Source organism: Astatotilapia calliptera, chromosome 10 (assembly GCF_964374335.1).
Source record: "Astatotilapia calliptera chromosome 10, fAstCal68.1, whole genome shotgun sequence".
Taxonomy (NCBI): Eukaryota; Metazoa; Chordata; class Actinopteri; order Cichliformes; family Cichlidae; genus Astatotilapia; species Astatotilapia calliptera.
The window spans coordinates 21,000,974-21,016,334 of record NC_137431.1 but is presented as its reverse complement, the minus strand read 5'-3'; the positions used below and the strand labels follow the sequence as shown (position 1 = coordinate 21,016,334).

At 40.7% G+C, this 15,361-nt stretch overlaps 1 protein-coding gene across 4 annotated transcripts in view; it reads right to left on the bottom strand.

The window, feature by feature from the left end:
- LOC113030347 (actin-binding LIM protein 3-like) overlaps positions 1 to 4,415 on the bottom strand; it is a 59,324-nt gene extending 54,909 nt beyond the window's left edge. Inside the window, exons 1-2 of one of the 4 annotated variants that reach the window (XM_080307191.1) lie at positions 4,274 to 4,415; positions 3,956 to 4,184 (exon numbers count right to left, since the gene is read on the bottom strand). In XM_080307191.1, coding sequence (XP_080163317.1) covers positions 3,956 to 3,974 — 19 coding nt within the window. In that variant the 5' untranslated portion in view covers positions 3,975 to 4,184; positions 4,274 to 4,415. Of the gene's footprint in view, positions 1 to 3,955 lie in introns of all 4 variants that reach the window. The other 3 variants (XM_080307190.1, XM_080307192.1, XM_080307193.1) reach the window with 3 other exon arrangements.
- Positions 4,416 to 15,361: the final 10,946 nt, after the last annotated feature.

Below are 15,361 nucleotides of genomic sequence, written 5' to 3'. Positions count from 1 at the left end.
ATCACAGCAAACACCACGCTGGCAGGTTAAGCTGGTGACAGCAGGAGAGACACGGAAAGAGAGGGTTGTGAATCTAAAAATGTTTTCATGATAAAGAAAAGGTAAAACTGGGACAAAAATGCTTCCTAACAAATTGTATCATCAAGTACACACACATTTGTGTGTGTGTGTGTGTGTGTGTGTGTGTGTGTGTGTGTGTGTGTGTGTGTGTGTGTGTGTGTGTGTGTGTGTGTGTGTGTGTGTGTGTGTGTGTGTGTGTATCACAGAAGCTGGCATTGGTTTTGTAGCCAGATGGCAGCACAAGAACTGGAACAACAGACATAGAAAGATTTGAGCCACCTGTGTGTGGCTGAGAAATTAAATGTGTTACTGTGTGCGTGTGTGTGTGTGTGTTATTAGCAGGTTTAAGTGATCTAAATTTTGGAATTTGAACTCGTGCTGTGTGCGTGTACTGTATATGCAGTGTGTGTGTGTGTAGCATGGGTACTGCTTTCTTGATAATGGAGCTAGGAAAAGTTCTGTCCACACAACAAATAACTGCTCTGTATAACATTTGCTTCTTTAAGCAATACATGACCAATACAATAATCAAAAATATCTGTTTTTATTCAAAAAGGGCGGTCTTCCTAACATATTACCTTGACTAAAACGTTCAGGAATTTGCAGATTTGTGATGAAAAATAAGAGGCTCCCATTGGAGGAAAGGAAATGAAGGAGCTAGTTAAAGGAAATTAACATCACATGACATTATTACTATTTAATAATAATGATAATACTGACACTAACACCAGAGTGCAGTGAAAAAATACATTTTCTTTCCAGTTACAGATGAGAGAATCGCTGTGTCATTTATATATACAGTCAGAGTCACCTCATTAGGTACCCTGTGTACCCCTTAATGCAACCTGCTGAAGCTCAAACTGAGCATCAGAAAGAAGAAAAAAGGTGATTTAAGTGACTCTGAATTCAGCATGGTTGTTGTGCCAGTCTGGTCTGAGTTTTTCACAAGCTGCTGATCTACTGGCATTTTAAAGATAAAATATCCGTGAGTGGCAGCTCTCTGGGAGAAAATGCCTTATTGATGTCAGAGGTCAGAGGAGAATTGCCACATTCCTTCAAGCTGATAGGAAGGCAACAGTAGATGAAATAACCTTTCGTTACAGCTAAAGTATGCAGAGGATAGTCTTAAAACGCACAGCACCTCAAACCTTGAAGCTGATGGGCTACAGCAGCAGAAGACCACACCAGGTGCAGCTCCTGTAAGCTAAGAAAAGGAAACTAAGGCTACAGTTCACACCAAAATTGACAATAATAAAACTGGAAAATGTTTTCCTGGTAATGAGCCCGATTTCTGCTGCAGCATTTGGATGGCAGGGTCAGAATGTGATGTAAACATCTTTACATCACAATTCAGGTGGTGGTGGCGTTATGGTGTGTGTGGGGCCTTTTCTCGGACCCCTTAGTACCACCTCAGCATCATTTAAACGCCACAGCCAACCTGAATATTGCTGCTGACCATGTGGATGTTTTTTGTGACCTCAGTGTGCTCATCTTCAAAACTCAAATCATCTCAAACTGGTTTCTGGAATGTCACAATGAGTCTAAATGGCCTCCGCAAGTCCCAGATCAAAATCCAACAGAGTAACTTATGTAGTAAAACAGGAGATTTACATCGTGGATGTGCAGCCAAAAAATCTGCAACAACTGTGTGATGCCATGAAATCCACATGGACCAAAATGTCTGAGGGATGTTTCGTGCACCTTGTTGAATCTATACCATGAAAAAGTAAGTCAGTCCTGAAGGCAAAAGCGGTGCAACCCAGTAACAGGCAGGTGTACTTTGTGTAATGGCTGGTGAGTGTTATTGTTATCACGGATGTATGATGCTGATAAATTATTAAAAGTAACTAGAATTTCCAATCTCTCTCTCACTTGGCATTTGCCAGAGAAGACCAGAACTGGCAGGTCCACTAGAGGTGCTGTTCTCTTCACAGACATCTGGATATCCTTGGTGAACGCCAACTGAGCTGCATTGTGCTTGATTGTGAGCACAGATCCCATTAGAGAACATCAGCATCTCATGCAATGCTCATGGAGTCTGTTTGTAATAGTTAGGTCAGAAACATGCACATGAATTGCTCGCTAGAGGTCATTTAGTAGGGCTCTGGCAATGCCAGGCCTCCTGTTCTTATTCAAACCACAGCTGCGTTCAGTACTCCTCATTTCGCCCAGTCACTCTGGAGACTGTGCTGAGAGACACAGCAAACCTTCTCATAAAACCACGTATGAATACGTGCTGGAGCTGGACTACATGTGCAATCTCAATGAGCAGCAGACATCATCTGGTGCTAAAAGAATTGACAAGGACACCAGCAAGAAGCCGAAGTACGGAAAGGAGGTCAGGAAGGATAAAAAGAGACCACAACAGTGCACCTGTTGTCGCGTTCAGCTGCACTAAAGCAGGTGAAATGCTTTCTGACTGGTCAGATTTATGAAGTTTATCTGATTTCATGTTATATTGTGATGATCAAGAGTTCCCTTTATTATTTTTGAGGAGTGCATTAGTGACCCCTTGAAAATGAAATGGCACAAATGATGCCTAATATGCAGTAACTCATAAGTAAAGCCACTGAAATTTTTACGTTTGTATAATTGAGACTTCATGATGGGTCCCAACGAACGACTGGAAACCACTGATTGACCAAGTTAAATTATTTGAATAGTTGAGTTGCAGTAGAGTTGAGATATCCAGTGATTCACACAAAGCATGCAAAAAATATAAAAAACATCTAAAGCATGAATCATTTAACAGTCTGGGGATCCATCGGATTTATCTCGTGACTTCATAAGTCACCCCAGTTATTCTGCTCTGTTTGAAAGCATCTCATGTTTACTCTGACCTGTGACTTCATTGGTAAAAAGCATGAATATACCAATAAAGCTCTGAACCAAATCAGCCAGCAAACAGATAATCCTCTTCTTTTCTGTGGCAGAGTTTGTGGGGGTTACAGTCACTCAGCTGGGGGTGGCCTCAACTATACTGACATGGTACTACTTGTACAAGTGTAGCACCACCAAAGCCCTTATAAGGTTAACTATTCCCTGTGGTGGGAGGTATAAAATTGAATGGCTGCTAGGAGGAGAAGGCAGCTGCTTGGTAGCTCTTACTGGAAAGCACTGTATAGAAGCAGCAGATCCACTTTGTTCTATGTTCCTTCAGAGATACAATTCTGGGATTAGGTGGTTTCACATTGATTAAAAAAACCTGCTTTTATTTGGTGCTATGTTGAGTCACTGATGCATTTTAATATGTGCACCCAGCACAGTGTCAACTACAGATGAGCTCTTTTGTCTTCCAGCTATCAAAGAACAGCAGGCTTCTTCTCTCCAAAATACATCTGACAATACATCTGACAAGCCATCACAAAGTCTTCTAACCGTCTTACTTGTATTGACTACAAAAATGATTTCTCTCTTTCACACACACACACACACACACACACACACACACACACACACACACACACACACACACACACACACACAGAATAATAGAATAAGAATAATAACAATAAAATCTGCCTCAAAAAGTAAATGTTCGAGTAGTGATTTTAAATATTGGGTCAATAAAAGGAAACAGCCTGCTGGGTGATATGACTTTGGAAATTTCTCTACTGTTGGAGTCCCTCATGAGTCAGTTCATACTGCTGACAGTCCTCAGATCTGGCAACACGCAATGACATTGAGGAAAACATTGATGAATCCCGTCACCGATCTATAACCAATATCATGCTCTGTTTCAAAATGCCACAGCCAAAAAAAAGCTAGTTAACAGCCTGTCAATAAGTGAGCCAGTGATCAATAACCTTGGCGAGAGGCTGTTTATGTCTACTTCAAGCTAAGCCCTCTCAGGACACTGTGGTATTGATCAGGCAGATTCGCGCACACTGCTTACCGTCCGTCGGTCCGCTCATGGTGCGAAGTTAATTCCCAGAAGCTTGAATGAGAGTCGCCCCGTTAAACCTCGAGTGGCAGGGCAAAAGCTCCGAATATGACAACTCTCTCGTTCCCCGTCCGACTTAAAACTCTCCCTCCCTCACTCTGCCTCAGCCTTGAAAGGGCTTTCCCTGCTCCTCCCGGGCAGAGGATTACTGTCAGGCGGCGGATCGCGCTGCCTCTCCACCCTGCGTAAAGGCAGGAATTAAATGGAAACTGACGATTTACTACTTCTCCTCAAGCTTACAGCTTCTTCTGCCTCCTCCACCTCACAAACCTCAGTGGTCCTCGGTTCCGGTCCAGACGTGTCCATTGCAAACTGTTCTGTCACAGCAGCGCCTCTGAGGTCGCCTGTAAACCGGTGCGCTCCGGCGTCAGGGCTGAAATGCTGGATGCTGAGTTTCTGGGGGTGTTCGCAGACTCTGGAGATGCCGGAGCATCTTTGGCCGGGCAAGGCCGGGGCTTTTCTCGCGATGAGAGAGCGCCGAACAGCGTCCGAATTCCAAAGTGCGTCAAAAATAGTCAATAGTCGTGCCTATATTTTTGTGAAAATTTCTATCAGCTTTGCTTCGGTGTTTCTTCGCCTTTGCTCTTTTATATTCCAGTCAACAAATGTGCATCTTTTTTTTTTACACTTATTTTAAATTTGTACCTCATTTTTAGCTCCACAGGGGGTGTAAAGAGTGGAAATTCTAGTCATGCGTATTTAAATTAGATTAATTTTGTAGCGGATAAGTGATTCTGACGAACAAATTATTTCTGAAGATCCGCGTACCAAGGATTAAAACGAAAAAAATATGAACTATTAATAGTTTATGACTTTGATTCCAACTATTAAGTGTAAATTCCCACACGTAGTGAAGTAGCTGTCGTTACTGGTTTACAGTCGCTTATGTCGGGTATATGAGCTAAACTTGGACACCCAAGTTTGTGAGTGCCATTACCTGAGAACGAGGCAACGTAGGATTTTGAAATGTACACCATACGTGCATTTACTAAAAATCCCAGAGGAGAGGAATCTTGACCTCAAGGTCAAGGTCAGAGTTCAACTTTTCTGAAAATCACCTAGGATTTTCACATTTATACCACAGATGCACCTATTTGATAAGTACAGCTATGAGGAGGCTGGGCTGCCTATATTTTTCTTACTTGTGTTCAAGTACAGTTCTGAGCCTGGTTCTGCAAGATATTTCTTCCTGTGTTAAAAGGGGCTGGGCGGGCTGTATGATTGTTGGGAGATTTTTTATAATATTGTAGTGTCTTTACCTTGCAGTATAAAGTGCCTTGAGGCAACTGTTGTTGTAAATTGATGCAATATTAATAAAACAGAATTAAATTGAATTGAATTATTCCATGAATACATAATTCTATTAATGTATAGCTAAATAAATAGCTAAAAAATTGACAGGACAGACCAAAGAAAATATTATCTGTAGATATAGAGAAACACCAAGAGGTGGCAGTGTATGTCTAGATAAAAAGCACTGCACTATTAGTAAAGTCTATAAGTTTGGATAATATTAAAGTAAGATGTGACAAAAAGAGAGAAGAAAAAGTGAACATAGCTGGAATGCATTTATTATTGTCCATAGAAGAAGAACTGGGTATATTTTTGATGCCGCTGAACAAAATCACAGGAATATTTGGATTTATTTGGTATATGGATCCTGGACTACCTCACCGACCGACCACAGTATGTGAGGACTCAGGGCTGTGTGTCGGACAGGGTCGTCTGCAGTACGGGGGCCCCACAGGGAACGGTTCTGGCTCCGTTCCTCTTCACCATCTACACTGCAGACTTCTCCCACAATTCCACCCAGTGCTTCCTGCAGAAGTTCTCTGATGACTCTGCAATAGTCGGCCTCATCACTGATGGGGACGACAAGGAGTACAGAGGTCTGACTCAAGACTTTGTGGACTGGTGCCAGCTGAACTACCTCCAGATCAACGCCAGTAAAACCAAGGAACTGGTGGTAGACTTCCGCAGGCACAAGCATTCTCCACTGCAACCACTGAACATCCAAGGTATGGACATTGAGGCTGTGGACAGCTACAGGTACCTTGGTGTTCATCTGAACAATAGACTGGACTGGACTCATAACTCAGACGCCCTCTACAGGAAAGGGCAGAGCAGGCTGTACCTGCTGCGGAGACTCAGGTCGTTTGGAGTGGAGGGCCCACTCCTGAAGAAATTCTATGACTCTGTTGTGGCTTCTGCTATCTTTTATGGTGTGGTCTGCTGGGGCGGCAGCATCTCTGCTGGGGACAGGAAGAGACTGAACAGGGTGATCCGAAGGGCCAGCTCTGTTCTAGGATGCCCTCTGGACCCAGTGGAGGTGGTGAGTGACAGGAGAACGGCGGCTAAGCTGTCATCCCTGATGGACAACATCTCCCACCCCATGCAGCAGACTGTGACAGCACTGAGCAGCTCCTTCAGTGGGAGACTGCGGCACCCACGGTGTGGGACGGAGAGATTTCGCAGGTCTTTCCTCCCCACTGCTGTCACACTCCATAATAAAGACTTTAACTGATCAAGCACACACATCCATACATATGCAATAATACTAAGTGCAATAATCCTTTCTGTCATCGTTGTATTTTTACTCAGTTGTATATAGTATTTGTATTTGTATTCTATTTTTATCTTATTGTATATTTATTTTATTTTATTCTACTGTATATAGTATTTTATTTTATTCTATTCTGTACAGCTGTGTACTGTATTTATTCTTATTGTATTCTAATTTTTGCCTCATAACTTTTGCACTGTCCACTTCCTGCTGTGACAAAACAAATTTCCCACGTGTGGGACTAATAAAGGTTATCTTATCTTATCTTATCTTATTCTACTACTCTTTGAATTGCCAAACAGGTGTTCTATATATATATTTCTTTTGAAGACTTTGGCATGTGATTGTTCTCTCCTGCAGGCAGCAGCCCTCCAACCAAAACATGTTTATAGTGTTAACTCTCAGTCTGTCCTGGCTCACTTCCCTGTAATTGAGAAACAATGCACAGGATATTTCCTGCAAATGCTGAAACTCATCTAACCTCTACTGCAAAGATGAAGTAAAAATAAAGTCGGGGAACGCCTAAGCTCAAAATCTAACAATCCTCAGTATATTAAACCTGGCTGAGGTGTGTGTTTAGTTTTTGATCAGTTTTAAGACATTAGCAGCAGCAGAGGTTTGAATCCTCCTGGGAGATCGCTGCCGTGTCTGCAGCGGCTGCACTCAGAATCAAAAGGTCAAAGCTTTGAGTGTCTGCTCATGCCTTCAATCGTGAGTCCGCCAAGGTCAAAAAAACAATATGTCATGCATGCAGTTTGTGTGTCTCCGGCGACTCTCAGATGTGATTAATGACCCATTGTTAAGTCAGTCTGTCCGTTTAAAAGCAGTTGGGAAGAACTGAAGTACACAGTTAGGCAAGTGCACCGTGCATGTTTGTCTAGTTCATTGATTTTCTACAGTTAGCTGATGTATTATGTTCCAAAAGAGGATGCATCTGTTGTTTGTAAAAGATGAAATTACACTGTTTTTGGTCAGAGCAGACACGCTGAGAGGAAGCTAAAACAGTAAGATCATCTGAACAACAGGATTTATGTACATGCATAGGAATATTGTATATCAAGAAGGAAGAAACAGCATACTGACCATTATATGTGTAAATATAGATCGTTACATAAATGTTAGTACTGGTGTTGGCACTGTTGTCTTAAAGTAAGCAAGTCCAGAGTTCGACTCCACCTCTGGTCAGAGGCCTTTCTGAGTTTGTTTAGTTCTCTGCGTGTGCTCCCACAGCCATGCTTTCCAATACCTCCCACAGACATACAATTATTGTGAATGTGAGTTTGTCTCTATGTCTTTTCCTGCATCAGGCTGCAGACCTGTCCAGGGTGTACCCCGCCTTTCTCCTTGTGGCTGTGGTCAGATAAATTGAAATTTCACTATATCCTCTGGACTAAAGCAGAAATGGACAAGTGCTGTTATCAGCGCTCAGTTGAAAAATTGCATCTCTGATGGTATGGGGTGCATTAGTGCCTATGAAATTGACAATTTGTGCATCTGGAAAGGCACCGTTGGTTTTAGTACAACAAATGCTCCCATCTACCAACAGAAGGATCACAGGCTTACCTCTTTTTCAGTGAATGCCTTCTGTATTTCAACATGACAATGCTAGACAGTACACTGCATATACAGCAGCAGGGCTTATAGTAGAAGAGTAGAACGTGTTAGGACGTCATGGAATTAAAAATAAAACAAAGAAAATCCAGAACTGTTGAGCAACTGCAACTTATATCAGACAAGAATGGGAAATTTCTCTCCCGCAAGTCCAACAGCTGGTCTCTTCAGTTCCCAGATGTTTACAGACTGTTTTTAAAAGAAGAGGGGACGCTACACAGTGGTAAACAAGGGCAATGTCCTAACGTGTCGGTGCCATCCAACCATGTGCTTATTTTTTGGTGCATTTTCTTGGCTTAAACATTTGATATGTTTTCTATTTTCTACTCTGAATAAATGTGGGTCTATGAGATTTGGATTCTGTTGCATTGTTTTCATTCACATTTGACACTTTTTTGGAAATGGGCTTTCAGATTCAAATCTCTGAGCGATATCATTCGTGTTGTTTCTGCACCACATTTTGTGTTACACACAGTTAGACAACAGAAAATCAGCAGGATTGACAGTGTCATAAAGAGGGCGCTGCTGTTTTATTGCAAGCAGTTCCACCACTTCCCCTGCACAGTATAGAAGCTTACAGGATGGAGCAAATAAGAGACAGACAGAAGTACCAAGATTGTGTTGTGCCTTAGCAACAAGTCACCATATCCTCCTGGACAGGAAGTAACTGGCTTTGAAGGAAATATGACATAACACCTACCTATAAACAGCTGCAGTAACAGTAACATTTACCCTTACTACTGTTTCATTTACTTGCACAGTTCTAAACATGATAAGGCAATTAGTAATATAATACTATTAGTAAATAATAATGGTAACTTCATTAAATAATAATAGTAGAAACAAATAGAAACAAACTGCAAACACAATATTGATATTGTATTCATTGTAAAATTGCTTATGACCTCATCTGTCAGTTATAAATAATTTATGACAGTAAATTCTTTTTGCTCTGTTTTTGGTCTCTACCAACAGAAGGAATTGTGAGGGTCTTTATCTGCTGAATGCTTTGCTGTGTTTAGATGTGACCTTGTGCTATTTCTGTTCAACGTATAGCATACAGTGGGTGTTTCGAGCGTTCTTGCTCAAAATAGCTTCCCGATGAGATCAGTGAGGATGAAATAAAACGTTTAACCCACTGACATAGACAAAATCAGCCAAATCACCCGTGTAATGGATAAGCGAACACACGGGTGGATGATGGTTGAGCAACAGGCCTCTTTGAAGTCAGAATTGCAGACTTGCAGCCTTAACAAGGTTTTTCTTTTCACCGTTCATTTTGCTGTGTAAAAAACCCTTAAAACTGTTTGAGAATAATTCTGTGCAATTGCTTCAAAACCTTTATTTACAGGAACACACACAGAAAAGTGAGACTGTGCACTCTTTGCACTCTTCCGCAGTTTTTGGTTTTGCAACTACTTTTACCTTTAACCCATAAAGTTGTCTTCACAAAGACTGGGTATTCTGTGTGTCTATTTATAGCAGAAAGGAGACACAAGTCTGTACATAAAGTCACACTGTGGAGACTTTCTTCCCATCTGAAGACAAAAATTATGATCTTGACTTCAAGGAACAAGGCCTTGGTACATATGTGTTTACTTGTGAGTTCATCAGTCAGGAAATGAAACAAGTTGAAGGTGAGGTCAAGGCTATTGTGTGTTTCAGTATAATAAGTGATCCGCCTCTGCTTCCTTCATTAAAGGGTCGTAAGTGGACTCTGTGGGTCAGGATTCTGTTCTTTATTGAAGGATTTGTTACATAAATCATAATCCAGAGATCAAGAGTTACAACAAACGCCCTAAAAGCTTCAGATTTATAGATATACGGGATTAAAATATGCCTGAAAAATCAAAAGGTGATGCTAATTATATATCATGCAGACATCCCCTGCAGCTGTCTTTTGTCTTACCTCGTGGCTTTCAATGAGTGTCTTTTTCATGAGTTCCATCATAACTGCTTGTTTGTGTTATGCTAGTCTACAATGTGCAGATTAAAATGCAGTGAATAATTTGGCTCAGAAACAGCTGTATTTCTCACAGCTTCTTGAAAAGCTTGTGGTACTGAAATTTTCTCTGGTAGTGGAGTAGAACCATCGCCCTTGGCTGACTGCCACTTTCTTTTCACACATTGTTCAAACCTGGATGCCGAGCCAGTTTTTCACAGCGTTGGTTTTTATCCTTAGTCGTTCTAGCAGCTGTGTTTGGACAGATAGGAATTCTCTCAGCCTTTGGTCTACGGAGGCATAGCAGGCGAGTGCAGCAAGTAATGTGTCTTTGCCTGCTGTGCGCCAAAGAGGAAGGTGAAACTCGGGAAGTGACAAACAGCAGTTAAAATGTGTTCATTCGCACAGAACCCGTGGAGCTTAGAGATACAACCAGTTTTAAATCACGCTGAAACATGAAAACCGATGAAGATTTCCTCTGACGAGCAAAAGTACCAAACATTCCTCACACCCAGCTTCTCCAATGTGATGATTTGTTGTAAACGACATGTAAAACGCTAACATGCACTATGACAAGTAGTCTGACTAGAAAAGAAAAAAACAGTTGCATGCTTGCATTTTAGTCTTAACTAAAGCATGTGCAAAAGTCTTGAGTCAGCCATCATTTCTTCACCTTTTGCTTCCAAAGAGCCAGACTTTCTGGAAATAGAAAAAAAAAAGTTTTCTGAAGGGCTTTCAAAATGTTTCATTAAGGGTTGTTTTTAACTCATTTTCTGTTGTGTCATATATAAGATAACACTTGGCAAAGAACCAATTTTAAATTGTATATTTAGTCTCTATATTTAGCCTGTCACAAAAACACAACATTTCTGACCAGTTCTTTAGGTGAAAAACAGTTAAGAAAATGCCAAAGATAACAGTTACAGATAACACAAAATAGGATTTATATACCAACAAGTTGATTCTCAAAAAGCTATTAGCCAAAACCTTTGCATATCTCCGTATGATGTGCAAAGATAAAAGAAGTGGCAGGCCTACAAGCTATCTACAAGTAGATATCTACAGCAGCTGAAATTCATGTCTTCAGGAAATAGGGAAAAGAAAGATGGCTGGTTAGGATAGAGATACAACGGTGAGTGTCTACAGCCATTTGTAAAACATGCTGGAGGCTTTGTTATGGTCTGGCAATGCATTTCAGCCAGTGTTGTTGGGGATCTTGTCAAAATTCATGGAATTATTAACATAGAAAAGTATGATCAGACTTTAATCCAACATGGAATACCATCTGGAAAGTGTCTGGCTGGCAATATTTCATCATGACAATGATTCCAAACATACTGCCAGTGAAGTAAAAGCATACCTGGACAAAAAAAACGGCACAGTGGAACACCATTACTCATGGATTGGCCTAATCAGAGCCCAGATCTCAACACTATTGAAGCAGTGAGAGATCATCTTGACAGAGAACAAAACAAAAGGCAGCCAGCGTCCAAAGAAGAGCTTTGAGTGTCCTTCAAGGAGCCCGGAGAACAATTCCCGAAGAGTGCCAGGAATGCCAAGAAAGGTTGCAGACGAGAGTTGGAATAAAGGTGGTCATATCAAATATTGACTTTCTGTCTCATTAGAATTGTTGCACATGTTTCGGTAAATTGCTGCACCTATTTTTGCACTTTCCACAGAAAACGAACATGATAAATGATTTGGAAACGAAATGGATATAAGCATGGCTACACTGTCTATAGGTTAAGGTGTTTTTTTAAATTCACCAAAAAAAAAGTCCACAGTATCAAGTAAACCGCGTGTGAGGCCGTCCCTTACAAATCTGTTGAAATGTGGAAACACTTGATGCATCCGGCCGTCCCGAAGAGATTAAACTGCTGACAAGTGTTTGCAAATGGTGCTTGAAAATGGAAGACAAATGACACAAGTGGGAAGAAAGTACCCGGAGGGGGTGAAATTGAGGAGAGATGAAAGATGAATGGCAGAGACACACACGGGGGAGAAAAGAAGAAGCTAAAGAGTTATGAGTGAAAAGGCAGATGAGGCTAGGGAAAGTGGAGAGAGTGATGAGGCCGGGCAGAAAGAGTGAAAGAGCGGACAAAATGAGAGAAGGTGAGTGATGGAAAAAAGAAAGGAAGAGAAAGAACAACAGCAACCTGATGAGAGGATGGATGAGGGGAGGAAAACAAAAGTGCTGACGGGCAGAAAGACTGTTTTTCTTTCTGCTCGTGTGCTTCGTTCCTGTTCTGGATACCTGTCAGCACAGAAAGAGCCACCTTTTTTGAACACACATACAGGTGGTACTGTACATGGACCCCTGCATATATGTGTATGCATGAAACTTGTGTGATAGCTCAAAAAGCAAATGAAGAGATGGCCATTTTCTCATTTAAATGCATTCTGTGTTTGTGACCCTGTGTTTTTCTTACCAACTTGTTTAACTCTAACCTAGCTTCAGGGATTACGTCAATCATCTGTCAGCACAGCAGGTCCAGCAAAGTAGAGGGGATGTTTGTTTTTATGTGTTTCAATGCACATATCAGCCCGGCTGAGGTATTGAAAGGTAGTCTAACTGAAGTTCCATGTGGCAGTCAGAGCAGCTCAGTCTTCTGTGTGTTGTGGTTTCTGGGTGTAGTTCTGTAAAAAAGAAAATAGAGCTTTCATGACATTTCTCACAACAAGTCTCTGTGGGTTTTTCCATTCACCGGCACTCTTTCGCTTTTTCCTGGATTGCACACATGCAGTTCCTGTCCTTGACTCCTCTCCTCACATCCTAATTCCTTCCACCACTGCAGAGTTGGTGAGGAAGAGATAGGAGAAGGGAGGAGTCATTAAAAAAAACAAGTAATTCTCACTTTGGAGCCTCATTTTGAAGCATTGTGAATAAAACATGACTTTTGGCCAGCTGCACCTTTTTTTAAACCCTACTGCAGCCATAGATCTCAGGCATTATAGAGGTCAGAAGATGTTATATAATTAGGGCTACTTTACATTCAATTCACAACATAGTACAATGCGACTATCACTGTTTTTAAATGTACACAGGTACTCAAACAATGAAGGGTAACTGAACAACTGAAGCAACAAATGAATAAAAGGTCCTTTGAAGGTCCTCTTTACACTTTATTTTGCATATTGTGTGCTGTCCCTCTTTAATACACTGAAGCCATGGTACTGTGATAGATTTCTGGGTCACTAGCAGGAGGAGAGAGGACACAAGAAGGAATAAAAAAGAGAAATGAGAAAAGCCTCAGGTCTTTTTCCGGAAAGAGAGATTGCTTCAGACTTTTTCAGGTGTAATTTTTGGTGGTTGAGCAACAGACTGCTATCCTGTTCCACTGTAGTGAGAAAGGGTGGGTACACTACAGCTAATATCTCAAAATCTGGGAAAGTAATTGGAAATCTAGATGGATAAAGAGCAGCAACAGGCCGGAGGAAAAATACAAAAATGAAATTTAGCAATGAGCTGTCACTTTAAGCAATGTCTATATTGACATGACAGTGTCACACAGTTGCTGCAGATTTGTTGGCTGCACTTCCTTGATGCAAATCTCACATGCTATTGGATTGAGATCTGGTGGCTGTTGAAGCCATTTGAGTGCAGTGAACTTTTTACCAGGTTCATGAAACAGGTTTGAAATAAACTAAACTTTGTGATGCTCTATCCTGTAGCCATTAGAACATGGACACGCTGCAGTCAAAGAAGGGTCGGGCATAGTCAGCAACAGTACTCAGGCAGGCTGCGGTATTTAAATGATGCTCATTTGATACTAAGCGACTCAAAGTGTGACAAGAAAAAATCCCCCACACCACTGCACCAGCAGCAGCAGATTGAACTGTTGATACAATGCAGGATGGGGCCATACTTTCATGTTGCTTACCAGAGGCGGAGCCAGACATTTGAAACACCCGGGGCTTAGCCCTAAAGGGTAGTATGCATGTGGGATTTTTTTTTTTTTGGGGGGGTGGGGTTAGAAATGACTGAAAGATTAATAGGCTCTGTTTTGAGTTTTGTTCAAAAAAGAATGACTTGATATAGGGAAATATATATATCACACATGCAGGACACCTTAAACTAGTTTTTTAATTAAGCAGCAAGACAGAACGAAGTCGGGGCTGTATCAAGACACAGGGACTAAACCCCAATTCAACCAGATGCAGAACTGATCCAGAATTAAAACAGGACTACAACAGTTCAAAATCAGGACTACTGAGGACTTAACCAAGACAGAACCAGAATCAGAACTAGATGATAGTAGCACTAAAAATCATCATAGACCTGCACTACACTTATTTTTTTAAATCTACCAAAGTACAATATTTAGATTGAGAAAAGTTTATATAATTATTTTGGCCTTGTTGTGCAAACAAGCCTGCATAACTTAATAAATATAGAATTTGAAAAATAGCAAACCTAAAAAGAAACACTAGGTACGAGATACATGAGTACCTATGATACGGTGATACTTTTGGCAAACGACCATTTGACTAACATGTGTGTCTCACCTGCTCTTGTTCATCTGTTCTGTCCTCATTCTACTCTCTCTCTCTGTTCCTCTCTCTCTCTCTTTGTGCTGACAATCATAAAATATACAGTTGAAACCAGATATTTACAAACTCTTCAGATCAAAACAAACACTTTTTTAATTGTAACATCAAATCAGACTAAATGTTTATTTTTTTAGATTGATAAATATAAAAAACATATTTGTTAACTTTAAGAGTAAAGAGAGAAACTATCTGTATTTCTTAATTGCAAATGGCACCAAATTGTATTCAAACTGAGCCACACTTATGGAGCTCCACAGTTCTTTTCCTGGTGTTTTGGTTGACATCTCTTGATTTTCCCATTTCAAAGAAGAAGGCTCTGTGTTTTGCCTTATATGCATCCACAGCTGTGCCACCAGTTTACTCACATGGACTCTACTAACCTATCAGAAGCTTCTTCAGCTCAGAATGGAATCGTCTGGAGTTTTCTTATTAATTAACAAACTTAGTGTATATGTACTCCTAAATTTGATGAAAGTGATAATAAATAGACAGATCTCTCTCTCTTTATTCTGACATTTAACTAATTCAAAAGATATTTCAATATTTATCTAAAACAAAAGTTTACTCTAAATTGATGTTGTACAGTAAAAATGTTTTATGTTTTCTCCATAAAGTGTATGTAAATATCTGGTTACAAATGTAAATATCCTGCTGTGTACTGAAATCCCTCTTGTTTTGCATAGAAATATAC